At 42.2% G+C, this 15,272-nt stretch overlaps 1 protein-coding gene across 14 annotated transcripts in view; it reads left to right on the plus strand.

The window, feature by feature from the left end:
• AOPEP (aminopeptidase O (putative)) overlaps window positions 1-15,272 on the plus strand; it is a 333,405-nt gene that overhangs the window by 55,236 nt on the left and 262,897 nt on the right. For all 14 annotated transcript variants that reach the window (XM_082697215.1, XM_082697214.1, XM_082697216.1 and 11 more), the window contains one exon: window positions 13,087-13,240. In XM_082697215.1, the coding sequence (XP_082553341.1) occupies window positions 13,087-13,240 (154 nt within the window). The remainder of the gene's footprint in view (window positions 1-13,086; window positions 13,241-15,272) is intronic.

The raw sequence follows: 15,272 nt of genomic DNA on the forward strand, positions 1-15,272 counted from the left end.
GGCTACAAGATGATACTACTTCCTTTCCAAGTTATGTTTTCTAGATTGTAGATTGGTCTCCTAGGACCTCCACTCTGTTGTGCACAATGCCCTTTAAAACGATGAGCTCTCCTTTAAAACTCTAGCGGAAAACCCAACCCACAAGTCACAGTTTCCATCACAATGACACATCAACATGATTAGCACATTTGCCAGGCCCCAGCTGATTTCTCGGAAGAAGCAAAGCACCTGGGAGCAGCATAATGTGATGAAGCAGATACTAGTGACAGAAATGACAGCAGCCCTTGGGCAGGGGACAAAAATCAGAAGACGGACCTCTGAGTCCTTGCTACATGGGGGAAATCCTTCCTCCTAGCTGTTTATGAAAAGAAGGCTGGTGGTTTAGATTGTAGCTTGATGATCATCATAAGAATTTTATTAGCTCAGAAGTCACCCAACCTTTTTTTCAAGAAGGCTACGTTAAAGCTATAGATTTAGATTGACTTGTTTGGTTCCTTTATTATTTAACTTCCTTAGCATAATTGAATTTGGGCAGGCAGAAATGTTAGCCTGTGTGTTGTCCTCAGCCTCTATTCCCTGCCGAAATGTAGCTCAACTATTAAGCACAGAGACCCCATGCCCAAAAAAGTACTCTGTATGTAATAGGTGCTTGATACTTGGTTGAATAAATGTGTTCTGAATGATCGGGTAGAAGTAATATGTTCATGGAAGGAGCATTTAGAAGCACTACTGAGGGGCGCCTGGGTGGCTCAGTAGGTTAAAGCCTCTGCCTTCGGCTCAGGTCATGATCTCAGGGTCCTGGGATCGAGCCCCACATCGGGGAGCCTGCTTCCTCCTCTCTCTCTCTGTCTACTTGAGATCTCTGTCTATCAAATAAATAAATAAAATCTAAAAAAAAAAAAAAAGAAAGAAAAAAAGAAGAAGCACTACTGAATAGTAACAGAAATGATTTGGGGGTCATTTCTGTAGTTAGGCTTCTGCTTAGAGTTTATACCTTTTCTCTATGCTTAATAAATAGATTTTAAGAGAAAAAACTGCAGACTACATTCCTGTTTTTCCCTGTTTGGCAATTCTTTTGTTTAGTTTTTTTTTTTTTTTCAGGGTCTAATTTAGTATATTCCTACTTCCTAGAAAAATAAAACATTCCACTTGTTTTTCATGGAAAGCCTCAAGTAAATAAAACTAACTTAAGCTCCTTATAAATGTAAGAAAAGAAGCATATGAACAAGTGAAAGGTGGTAAAAACTATATGTGCCCTCACAAAGTATCTGATTTCATTTTTGTGCAAAAGTAAGAGACTGTAGACATTACTTCATCCTGGGCAAAATGCTACTCTGGCCTGCCCAAGACTAACTCTGACATTCTCTCTCTTGACTCTGTGTGGGAAATTCCAGGAAAAAGCCAAGATTTCAAGGTCCAGACCCTCCTGTGTGCAATTGAAAGCCAACTTTCTTCCCTTTTAATGGTTCAAAATGAGCAATACTATTTAGACTGCTCCCACAGTATGCGAGCAGGAATTACGTAGAAGGAAATGGTACAAAGTAAAAGACATTTAGGAATGGTTATGATTAAGAGTTTTCACCACAAAGAGAGAATGCAAAGTAGAGAAAGCTTCTTGTTTCTAGAACTGAGGAAACTTTATTCTGGGCACATACATTATATTTCATGGGGTAGGAGTATGGAGTGAATGCATTCATCTTTTCTCTTTAGAAAGTTACTGGTGATTGAGACAGTGTTCTGCTCTGTTAACCTCCCTCATGAAGTCTCACATCAGGCCCTGGCACTTTCCAAATCTTTGTCAGTTTGTGATTTGCCTTTGACTAGTTCTTTCTTGCCCTCCTTCTGTTACACTTAACCGTATTTGCCATCCAGGAAGATCATCATGATTTCTTTTGGATAATGATGATTCTGGCAGGCATGTTCCACTTCTTTTTGCTATGGGTTTTTGTCTTGGGCTTGGCATTCATGGATTTTCTCCTGTGAGCAAAGTTCGAAAGTGTACCTGTGACCATCTAGAGCAGTAGGATTTGGTGTCTGGTTTACTGACCCACTTGATACTTAAGATTAAGGGGAACCAAGTAATTTGTGTCACAGGTCAGAATGGTGCGTGAAATTTGGAAGAACAATTTCGGAGCTGCATATTCCTTTAGGGATTCATTAGCCACGAGGGAAAACCTCCAAATTTATGGAGGTGCTTGAGCTCTCAGCTCGGTAGGTGGCGCTCTTTTACCTGGTTCACAAGAACGATCTTGAAGGTCATTCTCTTCTGGGTCTCCTGTGCCGCAGGCAGTACCATGTTCAGGAAAGCTAAAGCCCTGCTGGGTGGCATCGGTGCTTGAGAAGCGGTGGCATGACCTGGCACATGGCCTCGGTTAGGCAGTCCCGGCGCATACCAGTCCAGAGCATTCTTACTGTCTCCTTTGTTCTGGTGCCAGTTCCCGCCCTTGAGTAACAGCAGAGAAGAGCTAACGAAAGAGTCACGCCATGGGTATTCAAGAGGGTGGCACTAACTCATAAAACCAGAACGTGTTGACACAGCAACTACAGAATAGTGAAAGAGAAAAGACTGGGGTTTGCTGAAAGACCCGAGTCACTGGGCTAGGAAGCCAAGGGAAGAAGAGCAACCCAAACTGGGACCTTGACCTCTTTTTTGTGTGTCTGTTATTACAAGAAATACAAGAAATACATAAAACATGCACATTGTGAATGGTGCGACTATCTACATTTACTTATTAATACACATTTTCTTATATACATATGTTCCTGTACATATTAAGCATCTTGAATTTGTGATACAAAGATATGCCACAATCATGAAATAGCTTGTTGTATGGAATGGTTTGGGCTGCAAACTCTGAAGTTAAGAAGAGTGGCGAGAGGGGCGCCTGGGTGGCTCAGTGGATTAAGCCGCTGCCTTCGGCTCGGGTCATGATCTCAGTGTCCTGGGATTGAGCCCCGCATCGGGCTCTTTGCTCAGCAGGAGCCTGCTTTTCTCTCTCTCTCTGCCTGACTCTCCGCCTACTTGTGATTTCTCTCTCTGTCAAATAAATAAAGAAAATCTTAAAAAAAAAAAAAAAAGAAGAGTGGCGAGAGAAGGATTCAGTGATGAGGTAGGAAACAAGCAATGACTACAGAAGGATTGAGGAAAGAAATCTGATATGTTAAGTAAAAGCATGTATCAATTCGATGTTTCCAAATGCTTCATGTTATTTGTCTAACCTACAGTGCAAGAGTTTAAAAGATAAAGTGAATGCTTTTAGTAGGAAGAATTTAAGAGCCTGTCTTAATTTTCAGTGAAAACAATAACTCTTTACATACAGAAAATTATGTGAGATGTTTAACTTTGCAAAGATAAATAATCTGCTTTTGCCCCTGTAGAAGCAGAACGGTTATGGGTGCTGTGGCTGTACTTTTGCAATGTGTTTTGTGAGTATTTCCAAGACTCCCCTAGAAACAGGACAGTGACTTAACCATCATTTTGTCTTTACTTTATTATTCGTAAATAGTTTGTATATATATATATTAATTTTTTTCTTTTCATAAGAATGATACTCCCAAATAATTGGGAAGGTTTTTCACAGAAAGTTTTTTCTTTTTTTGGCAGAAAAGTTCTCTCTCCCAACCGTGGACTGATTCCATCATGTTCTTCCTTTTTTCCTCTTCAGTCTTCCTCCCTTAGAAGATAGAATCTTCAAAAATATTCATAGGGCAGGTTTGTTTTTTTTTTAAACGTGATACATAAGAAAATAATTAAGGCAATTGTTTTAACACTGTCTGGTAAGAAGAATTTTTCAGAGCTAAATTTTAAACTGCCTCTTGTGATTGGAAAAGTAACCCATTTCAAATCCTTAACCTATCCTACAAAAAATACAGTGATCTTGTGTTTTTTCTGAAGAAAAGTACAGGCCCGTTTTGGTCAGGAACATGTCTATTTGGATCTTGTAGCAGCTGTTACTGTGATTATAAGAACAATCCTTGATACGAAGTATCTCTGTCTTTCTAGTGAGGCAATCAGAGTATAAGAATTTTCCACCCTAAATAAGTTCCAATTTGAGAAGGTGGTGTAGGGGTATTCAGGAACTTTCTGAGGCCCAGAAGGGAGGCGAGATGGGTGGCTGCTTGAGCCTGTTGGGTTAGGGAGTGCCACTTCCTCTAGGCCCCTTCCTACCTCCCCCCTCCCTGTTAGTCTTGCTAATGAATCCCGCCTGGCCCTGAAATCATCCAGTGGTGTGATGGGCTTCTGGCCTTTGCAGAGGAAAAACTCTGGGTTAATTCAAGTACAGCGTGTTCTCTTTGTTTTGCAGCTGGTGTAGCAAGGGAGTCTAGGGCAAGTGGATTGAATCAAAAAGGAAAATGAAGGCATTCACTGTCTATTTCATCGAGGATGGCTCATTTAAAGTAAACACCATTTAAATAGTCTCCAAATGGCCCATTCTATATGAAGTCATACAGGATGCCCCCTTTGGGCTGTCATTCTCCTTTAAATGGATCGCTTTGTGTGCACTGCGTTTTAATGCCATTCAACCTTAAACCCCATATGTGGGCCTCATCAGGCCACAGGCTTCAGTGCACATGTGGCAGCCATACCTTCAACATTCTTTGTCTCTGCCTCCAGACAGTCAGCCCAAGCAACAGGGGGAAGGGAGTTGTAAAGACAACAGCAGTTAACATTTCTTCAACACTTATTATGTACCAATTACTGTGTCTAGTGATTTCTCCGTATATTATCTAATTTAATCCTCACATAATCCTAGGGGGCGGGTACTACGATGATTCCCTTGTTACAGGTGAGGGGATTGATGCATAGAGGGATTAAGCAGTGTGACTGGTAAGTGTGGCTCTAGGAATTGAACCCCAGCAGTCAGATTCCAGAGCTGGAGTTCAATCAATGGACACATTCAGAAGAAATAAGCTCTCATCAATTCTTTTCTCAGGGTGGGCTTATCCCAAACAATAGCTAATCCAGAAATTATTTCTCTTTGTCTTTGGAATGCATGCTCTGCTTTCTGCAGGCAGAAGTTCTACCTTGTTACTTGCCCTTTTTGCAGTCGGGTTTGAGGATGAGATCAGGTATTCCTTGAGCGCCTGGCTCTCTGTGGCAGTGGGCAGTCTTCATACAAGATTGGGCTCAGTGGAATAATCCATCAACAGACAACCCAAATGAGGCTTTCCTACCAGACATGCCCTCATAGTAAGAAACTAGTAAAAACCTCCCCCAGAGAACTGGAAGCATTCAGTTGTCACAGCAGTGGCTCCAAACGTTCACCCAGGGTTGGGCAAAAAGCCCAGGGCTGGACAGCTTTAGGGAACTTCTGTGAAGGGTCCAAATAGGGTCTCTGGGAAGTGTGGTCCTGGCCAGTTCCTTTTTGCCCTTCCCCCCCATTGATCCGCCCCTGTTTAACTGGTACTTGGTAACCTAGAAAACCTTTTTTTTTTTTTGCTGTGAAAGCCTGAAGTCTGAAACAGCTTATTCCACTTGAGCTCTACTAAGTAGAGGAGCTTCGAGAATCTTAAAAAATAAAAAATCTTGAGGGTGGTATAGAAGAAAATCATCTTGAACATTTAAAATACGGGTTTGGGTGATGTTTTCCATACGTGTCCCCCACCCCCATCCTTTTCTTTCCATTGTTTAACTTCAGAGAAGACGACAAGGGAGCAATGGGAGCTCTGAAATATTTTTGCTGGGCCTAACTGAGGTTCTGCTACCACTTTTGCTATCTTACTCCCAAACTTCAGGTCATTTAAGGTTTCTGCCTTGAAAAGAAAAGAGAATAGAGGAGAAGAGAAAATTAATGTCATTTCTCTCCCCTGCTACATTTCTTTATGGCGTCGTCGTCTTCTTCTTTTTTTTTTTTTTTAAAGATTTTATTTATTTATTTGACAGAGAGAGAGACAGTAAGTGAGGAAACACAAGCAGGGGGAGTAGGAGAGGGAGAAGCAGGCTTCCCGCTGAGCAGGGAGCCTGAATGCGGGGCTCGATCCCAGAACCCTGGGATCATGACCTGAGCCGAAGGCAGAAGTTTAACAACTGAGCCTCCCAGGTGCCCCTCTTTATGGCTTCTAATGCCCTCCCCAAATCCCCTCTAGGATACAGATATTCTGATAAAGGCCCTGGGACAGGATGTGATTTGGGCACTCTCTGTGACCTTGTACAGGCATCTAACAGATACCCCTTATTCCATTAGCATTGTCCTCTCTGGAAAGCAGTTCTTGTTCCTGCTGTTTCCACAAATCTCTTCTTGCCCATGTGCCAGATGTACGGTACCAGAACCGGAGGGACAGCAAAAATCAGATCAACACTTTTGATGCAAATTGTAGGGAGAAAGCCTACTGTGTACACAGTTTCATTCTTTTCCCTCCCGGCTTTATTGAGATATAATTGACATATAGCATTGTTTAGGGAATACAGTGTCATGATCTGATGTGTGTATATGTTGCAAAATGATTAGCACAATAAAGTTGGTTAACATATCCATCACCTCATTTAATTATAATTTCTTTGTTTTGTTTTAAGAATTTTTAAGATCTACTTTCTTAGCAACTTGCAAATACACGATACAGTATTATTAACTAGAGTCACCTGGCAGTATATTACATCCCCAGAACTTATTTATCATATAACTGGAAGTCTGTACCCTTTGACCCCCTTCACCCATTTCTCTGCCACATCCTCTACCCCCCAACTGCTGTCAGTCACCAGTAATCTGTTTCTATGAGTTTGATGGGTTTTTTAGATTCCACAAATATGTGAGATCATTCACTATTTGTATCTCTCTGTCTGACATATTTCACTTAGCATAATGCCTTCAGTGTCCTTCCATGTTGTCCAAATGGCAGGATTTCCTTTCCTTTTTCTTTTTAAAGATTTTATTTATTTATTTGTCAGAGAGAGAGAGAGAGAGAGAGCGTGAGCACAGGCAGATAGAGTAGCAGGCAGAGGGAGAAGCAGGCTCCCTGCCAAGCAAGGAGTCGATTCCAGAACGCTGGGATCATAACCTGAGCAGAAGACAGCAGCTTAACCAACTGAGCCACCCAGGTATCCCAGGATTTCCTTTCTTTATGGCTGAGTAGTATTTCATTGTGCATATATACTGCACTTTCTTTATCCATTCTTCTACTGATGGACACGTAGGTTGTTTCCATGTCTTGGCCATTGTGAATAATGTTGCAGTGAGCGTAAGAATGTCGAAATCGCTTTGAGAGAATGATTTCATTTCCTTCGGGTGTATACCCAGAAGAGTCATTGCTGGATCATATGGTAGCTTTATTTTTAATTTTTTGAGGAACTTTTGTACTGTTTTCCGTAGTGGCTGTACCAGTTTACATTCCTAACAACAGTGCACAAGGGTTCCTTTGCTCCACATTCTCACCAGCACTTGTTTCTTGTCTTTTTGATACCAGCCATTCTGACAGGTGGGAGGCAGATCTCATTGTGGTTTTGATTTGCATTTCCCTGATATAATAAGTGATATTGAGCACCCTTTCATGTACCTGTTGGCAATTTAAATATCTCCTTTGGTAAAATGTCTATTCAGGTTCTTTACTCATTTTTAATCATATCTTTTGCTATTGAGCTGTATGAGTTCTTTATATATTTTGGATATTAATTCCATATCAGATACGTGGTTTACAAATATTTTCTCCCATTCTGTAGGTTGCCCTTTCATTTTTTTAAAAAAAGATTTTATTTATTTATTTGACAGACAGAGATCACAAGTAGGCAGAGAAGCAGGCAGAGAGAGGGGGAGAAGCAGGCTCCCCGCTGAGCAGAGTGCCTGATGTGGGGCTCGATCCCAGGACCCCGAGACCATGACCTGAGCCGCAGGCAGAGGCTTAACCCATTGAGCCACCCAGGCGCCCCACCAGTGTTTTATTCTTTAAAGCGTTTTTTTAATAGGCTGTTGTCTCTTACTTATCTCTAAATTGTCTCTTTCTTCTTAGGTATATTTTATCATTTTCATATTACCTCAGGACCAAAAATATTATTCTTTATTTCTTAAGATGAATTTAAGAAATTAATTTCTTAAAATGTACTTAAGAAATTAATTGACTGATTATTGTAATATTTTTATACTAGAAAGGCATATGTTCAAAGAGTCAGTTCTGTTGGGTTTATTTTAATTTAATTTAATTTTTAAAAAGATTTTATTTATTTACTTGAGAGAGAGATTGGGAGAGAGCGCAAGCAGGGAGGAGTGGCAGGCAGACAGGGAGAGGGAGAAACAGGCTCCCTGCTGAGCAGGGAGCCAGATGCGGGGCTTGATCCCAGGACCCTGAGATCATGACCTGAGCCAAAGGCAGATGCTTAACCCACTGAATCACCCAGGAGCCCCAGTTCTATTGGGTTTATTATACTTCTCCCCAAAATAGCAGTCTTCAGTACCTCTATTGTATTTCTTCTGTTTCAGAAGTAACCACTTTTACCTGTTTTATTTAGCTAATTATCTGGTGTATATGTCCATGTTGTTCAGTAAGATGCATGATGTTTGCATCATGCAAGTAAGTAAGATGTTTGGGGATGATAAGGATTTAGCTCTCTCCACCCTACCATCACACACATACCCCTTCCCCAAATCCCATCATCCTGATATAATTAATATCATAACCTTGATTAGATCAGTATTCTTTATATTATTGTATCTATGCTGTTAACAGTTGAGTCTTGTACAACTTTGATTACATTATTATTTCTGTACATGTTCTTTTTTCATGGGGGCTACTCATTGTGTTATTATTTGCTTTTCCTATTTGCGTGGTTTTCTAAGTATTTACGAACCCCAGAGGCTTTGACAGTTGTTTAAATCTGCTAAGATGCTCAAATACATCAAGTTTTCTATCAGTTTGCGCCTCCTAAAAAAAAAAAAAAAAAAAAAAAATTGCTCCTCCTGAAGCAGCCTCTCCCCAGGCTCTGGAAGGTGCTCTGAAGAGCAGGGTTGCCCTCTCTGCTGGGCTGTAGCTGGCTCCTGGGATCTCACTTCTCCATTATTCTACAGGTTCCCTTTGCTTCTCTCCTGTGTTGGCTTGTTCGCCTTCCTCTTGGTTTACTATATCTTTTTGAAGCATATTTTACATACTTAAGTAGCTTCCAGAGAATAGAATACGTGGGAGGTGAATTTTTGTGAAACTGCATGTCTGAAAGTGTCCTTATTATATGTGATTTTTTTTTTTCCTCTTTCTGGAAGCTTGTGGAATCTTGTCTTTGTCCCTAGGGTTCCAAATTTCATAACAATATATCTCGATGTGGATTGATTTGTATCCAGTGTCCTGGGTGTTATATGCCCTTATGAAGTTGGAAGCTCGTGGCCCCTTAATTTGGGGGAAATTTTCTCAATTTTTTTAACTGATGCTTTTCCCCCTTCTATTTTCTCTGTTGTCTTTTTCTAGTACTTCTATTACTTAGATATTGGACCTGCTGAGCTTTTCTACTTTTCCCTCTTTTTTTTCTTTCTTTTGCTCTACTTTCTGGGAGACTGCTCCAACTTTATATTCCATCTCACACCTTTATTGAGTTTTTCTTTTCTTCTGTCACGTGTTTCATTCTCTTTACTTTGGAATGCTCCTTTTGTAAATTATACTGTTTTTATTTCAGCACGGCAATATTCAGTTCCTACTGGGTATGTGTTTGGTGTTCTCTGAAATTTTCTTCTCCTTACGTGACCAGTGACCTTTAACTTGCTTGTTTCTGTTTGTTTTGGTCTCTCAGTGTCACAGCAGCGGCTTTCTAGAGGTCCTGGAAGTGCTTGATTTATCAGTAGGCAATTAGGAACCAGGACTAAAATGCTGATGGGAAGCTCTGAGTGCTTGTGTAGGGCTTCTCAGCTGTGAGTTTCACCTTAGGCTGATCATAGGACACCTCGGAAGTGAGTCTCCTTAGTTGTCTTCTCATGGACTATTTAGCGTTTTTTTTCCGTTCTTCTGCCTGGAGGGTAAAAGCCTGATTGCCTGCTTTCAGGGAACCAAATAAGAGAAGATGGCTGGTGGTCTCAGCGTCTGATATGCATATGTTCATCTAATCCCATTCATTTGCCGTCAATTGTGCTGTTTTCCCCCCTCCTCCCCCTCACACCGCCCCCAATCTGGAGGCCCTCTCTCTTACTCTCTTTAGAAAATGAGTCTCCAGTTATTTGCTGGGGTTTTGGGGGATGGGGAAATAGGCCACATTAGCGGTAGAGATTACTTAAAAATAAAAATAATTTTAAGAATCCCTTTACTATCCTTTAATTGGGTTTGGGGAAGAAGCAAGCATAGCCTCATGTGTGCAGTCTTCCATTTGTACCTGAAAGCCTCACCATTGCTGTTTAGTTACTGATGCCCAAGTGACTGAAGCTTTTAAAAGGGAAATTCAGTGGCCCATGGTAAACGCTCCAAAATAATCCTTCAGAGAAGGAATGACCAGACCATAGCGCTTTGAGTAAGAGAATTCGGTTAGTCAAGATTTTTTCTTCTAAACCGAGGCTGCTGAGAAGGTTTAGTTCCTCAGTCGCAGCTCCTTTCTTCTTCCATCTGCACCCTCCCCCCAGACCTCTCATTGTGTGGCCCCATCCAGACTGAAGTTCTTGTGGGACAACCGTAGAGAGGCATCAGACTGCAGAGGATGAGGTCCTGAAGGGAAGGTGGAAAAACTGAGGGAGGGGGCCTCGGGGCAGTGCGTCCTGTGGGATCCACGTCACGCTTTTATCAAGACTGCTCTGACTGTCTCTGTGCCCTTCTTACTGGCTGGGGATCAGAGCGGCAGTGCTCTCTAAAGCCATGGCTTTCTTTCAAGCTCCAGAGAAACTACACACATCACTGGACTGGCTCCAACATCACCGGATTTGGTTGTCTCTTTAAAGAGGAGCATGCCTTCAGCTTCTTAGCTGTGGCAAGAGGAATCTTGTGTGGCTGTTCTGACTCCAGAAACAGGATGACCTCACAAGCATATCTACCTCTGGGATAGGTGTTCAGTAGTTTCGAGCCTGCCCTTCTATAGTCCTTCTTCAAATAGCTCCTCGAGTGACTTCAAAACTTGATGTCATGTCGTATTGATTCAAACTTGATATCATGTTTTTTCCCTTATGTTTAAACCTTTGTTTCCTATTGAAAATTTTGTTTTTCCTTTCCTTTCCTTTCTTTTCTTTTCTTTCCTTTCCTTTTTCCCTTCCTCCTTTCTCTCTCTTTCTTTCTTTCTTTCCTTCTTTCTATCTTTTCAACAAATATTTATTGAGTAGCCATATCTGCCAGGTCTGGGGATTGACACAGTCCCTGCCCTTGTGGGCTTAGGTCCTGGCAGAGGCCCAGTGGAAAGTTTTGGGGCGGTGAGATGCGGCAGTGGGAGGTACAAAGGGGGATGGATGCTTCCTAGTTTTGGGCAAAGAGGCCCCGGGAGGTGAGGGGCGGTGGCCCGAATCATAGTCATGCCCTTTCTGGCTGATGTCTCCCTGCTGCGTCTATGCAGCCATTAAAATTTTGTTTTTCACTGGAGGAGTTCTGTAATGTATTTCTTTGGATCTAAGTTAGTATAATTTCAGGGGATAATAAATAATGACCCCTCCACCTTCCTGAGTTCAGAATTAGTTGTGAGACAAAGAAGGTAAGCATAAGGAGATAAAAACCGAACCTTTATTATTGATTTTTACTGCCAAAAGATTTTGAAAAATGTCATGTTAGGTCTGTTGGCCAATATGGGCATGCTATTATTTTGACCCTGTATTTGACCTCTTATCTACTCACTGACCTAATTGGCAATCATAGGTCACTCCATGAGTGTCTGACCATCTAAAACTTTTTATCAAGAATAAGAGGAATAGCTCCTATAAAGGAGTTAGTGAGAAGCTGAAAGAGAGGCTAGAGGTATTTGTGTAATGGAAGTTCCCTCAATGTAAAGTTCCTTCCCTCCATGAGGAGAGGAGAAGTGTGTTCCATAAACATGGTAATACCAATTTCCCTGAAGGCACACCATCAATTTATAGCAGATGTTCAGGAAGAAAAAAAAAAAAATACTGTATTAGATCAGGTTGTATGACACATTCAGATTTCAGAAACATTAAAAGCATTTTCCCATCTTAGAAGTCAGGAAGGATAGTGTTATAAGCAATCAATCATTTGTTCTTTTGGTAAACACCTTCACTCCGTTTGGCCTGAGTGGTGTGCACACCTCTGCTGGGGCGGGGAGCTCCTGATGAAATTCCAGGCCTGTTACAAACGAGCTGGGAGTCCTTGGCTCCCCTGAACCTCTCTATAGGCCTGGTTTTCATCTGCTTAGTGAGGAATCGGGGACCAGCCCAATACATGAACAGAGAAAAAGGATGAAGGATAAACTTGAGCTTCCATAGCTAATTAGTTTCAGAGTTGGGACCAAAATCCAGGTATCTTCCTTTTCTAGTCTCATTGTTCTCTACCATGTCCAGTTGAGACTGATTCTTAAATCGAATGTATACAAAACAGTTTAGTACCACAGAAGTGAGTGCTCATTTGTTCATTCATTCATTCATTTACTTATTCATTCAACAGAGCATCATTTTTGGTGCCAAATACTGTGCTAGGCAATAAGTATGAAGAAAACATGGTCTTGGGGCGCCTGGGAGGCTCAGTCGGTTAAGCTTCTGCCTTCAGCTCAGGTCATGATCCCAGGGTCTTGGGATCGAGCCCCGCATCAGGCTTCCTGCCTCTCCCGCTCACTCTGCCTGCTGCTCTCCCTGCTTGTGCACACAGTCTCTCTCTCTCTGTCAAATAAATAAATAAAATCTTAAGAAAAGAAAACATGTTCTTGTCTCTATAGCAACATATAGCCTCTGCCTTTACGTGTTTGTAGCCCTTACGTGACCACCTCAAGTACCATCTTTTACTTATAGCCTGACTTGAAGTACTTCAAACTGATCCCAGGTCTTCGAGGAGTTACAGACCTCGTTGGCTGCCCCAAAATAGTCAGCCCTTTGTGCTCTCCCTAAGACCTGTAGTGATGCTCCTGCCATAGGTAAGACCCACCCCCAAGAATAGCTTGTACCATCATAGCACACAAGTTCAAGTGCCTAAAGAGAAAAACTGTAGAGTGAGGTCCAGAACCCTTTCTTGGCCTCATTATGGTTCTTTCTCTCCTTCTGCTTCTAGGGTGCACAAGCTGGCATTACTACGTCACCATGCCAATGCCAGCCTCTACCTTCACTATCGCAGTGGGCTCCTGGACAGAAATGAAGCCAGAGCTCTGCTCGTCCAAGGATCTGGCAGCAGAGAGATCCCTCTCACCTTCTGAGACTGACTCCAGGTTGGTATTTGGGAGCTTGCTGAAAAACAAACACTTAAAGGACCAGTATGATGCATTTATTCCAAGCACTGGGAACGTGAGTCATCCCTGCTGAGAAGCTAGACCAAAATATGATTAAGCAAAGCAGGAAAAACCCTACTGGGAGGATAAGAGAGTTGAGAGGCGGAAACGTGGGCATATTATTCATGCAGAAAGAAAGAGAAAAGGAGGACATATGAAGTCCTCTGTGAAGTCAAGTGACATAATTTTATGTGTTGGGGTAAGTCAACAGAATCCTCAGACTCAACATTTTACCTCCTTTATTTTTTAACTTTGGTCTTTAGTGCTTAGTTGGTCAAAAACACAACTTAATGAAAAGGGGGTGCTTGTCTGTTGGATCACTTTGTGGGCCACCTGCTGGTTAGGTTCCCGGGACTGCTGTTAGCCGTTCATTTGTAGGGATGTCCGCTTCCCCCACTGCCCAGTGGGACTAGTCAGCCTGCTTTGGGGCACCAGACACGTGGTAGCTGTTGCAAGGTCATGGGGCTACGAGTAACCTACTGGCTCAGAACTCTTATCTTTGGTAGCGATTTCTTCTTTTTTCGGACTGATCAGAGCAAAATCTGTTTCAAGTTTTTAAAAAGCAACACAGGCTACTGGGTATTCACTTGCAGCCTCCACACACATTTAACAATTTCTAACTTCGAAAGCCAGAAGAGAGGAGGGGAATGTCCGTAGGAGGTACAAAGTGTTCAAAGTGTGGGGCGTTGCCTCCTATTCATCTCTAGGGCTTTTACACCCAGCTCAGTTTAATCACTTTTCCTGTTTACACAGAGTCACTCGGTCCAGTACCTTCCGGAGGAGAAAGCCCAGGGTAATGGTACAGATGGCTAGCTCATCCTGGAAGACCAACTAAGACATGCTTTGTAGCTCAAATTCCTTCTGTGCCGGTTGTGTTTTGCCATGTTGCTTTCCCTCCTCCCGCAATGGCTGCAGTGGCTGGTTGGTACTATGAGGACAGAAAGCTATTAAGCCCCTTCCTGGGACAGGCATGTCTTCACTGCTTGCATTTTGCTTTTTGGAGGAAGGGAGGTAGTTTCCACTTCCTGCTTAGTAACTTGGCTATTTTGGACTATCTTCCCGGAGCCATATAGAGTATCCTAGGGTTTTATTAAAATCCTTGGATTTTATCTATGCACACTTGAGAGAAGAGGAGAGTTGTGGACAGAAGTGATACGTGTCACTTTCACATGGAAATATTTAATTGCATGTAAGACCCTAAGTGATCCCTTCCCCTGACACTGAGCTCAGAATAGGCCTCATTTTGCAATCCCAGATTTCTGTGTGGGGAGGACAGGTGCCCTGGAGAATTACTTGGATCCTCAGTGGACTTGTTATGAGCAAGAAATAAACTTTTTTTTCGTTAAGCCACTGAAACACTGGGGATGTTTGTTATTCAATGTCTTCTAGCCCATCCTGAATTGATACCAAAATCACTGGATGTTTGAAGTCAGGGAAAGTCTTTTTTCTTTCTTTTTAAAGATTTTATTTATTTGACAGAGATCACAAGTAGGCAGAGAGGCAGGCGGGAGGGGGGGGATGCAGCCTCCCTGCTGAGCAGAGAGCACCATGTGGGGCTCCATCCCAGGACCCTGAGATCATGACCCAAGCTGAAGGCAGAGGCTTAACCCATTGAGCCACCCAGGCGCCCCGAAGTCAGGGAAAGTCTTGATCTAAGTGTCATCTTGGTTAGTCCTGAGGGTATGTCTATAAGATAAATAGGCTTTATGGTCTCTGTTTTATAGATAAAGGTACTGAGGCTTTAGACAACAATGTGTCCGGGTTCATAGCTCTACTGAGTTATAACACCTGGATTCCTATCTGGGCTTAACTCCATACAGAGGTGATTCAGAATCTTACCTGGGGACATTCTCTTTTTTTTTTTAAGATATATTTATTTAATTTAGAGAGCGCAAGCAGGAGCAGTAGAAGGGGAGGGAGAAGGAGAGGGAATCTTAAGCAGACTCTATGTAGAGTCCCATGTGGTTCTTGA

This window comes from Mustela nivalis (assembly GCF_964662115.1).
Source record: "Mustela nivalis genome assembly, chromosome: 13".
Taxonomy (NCBI): domain Eukaryota; kingdom Metazoa; phylum Chordata; class Mammalia; order Carnivora; family Mustelidae; genus Mustela; species Mustela nivalis.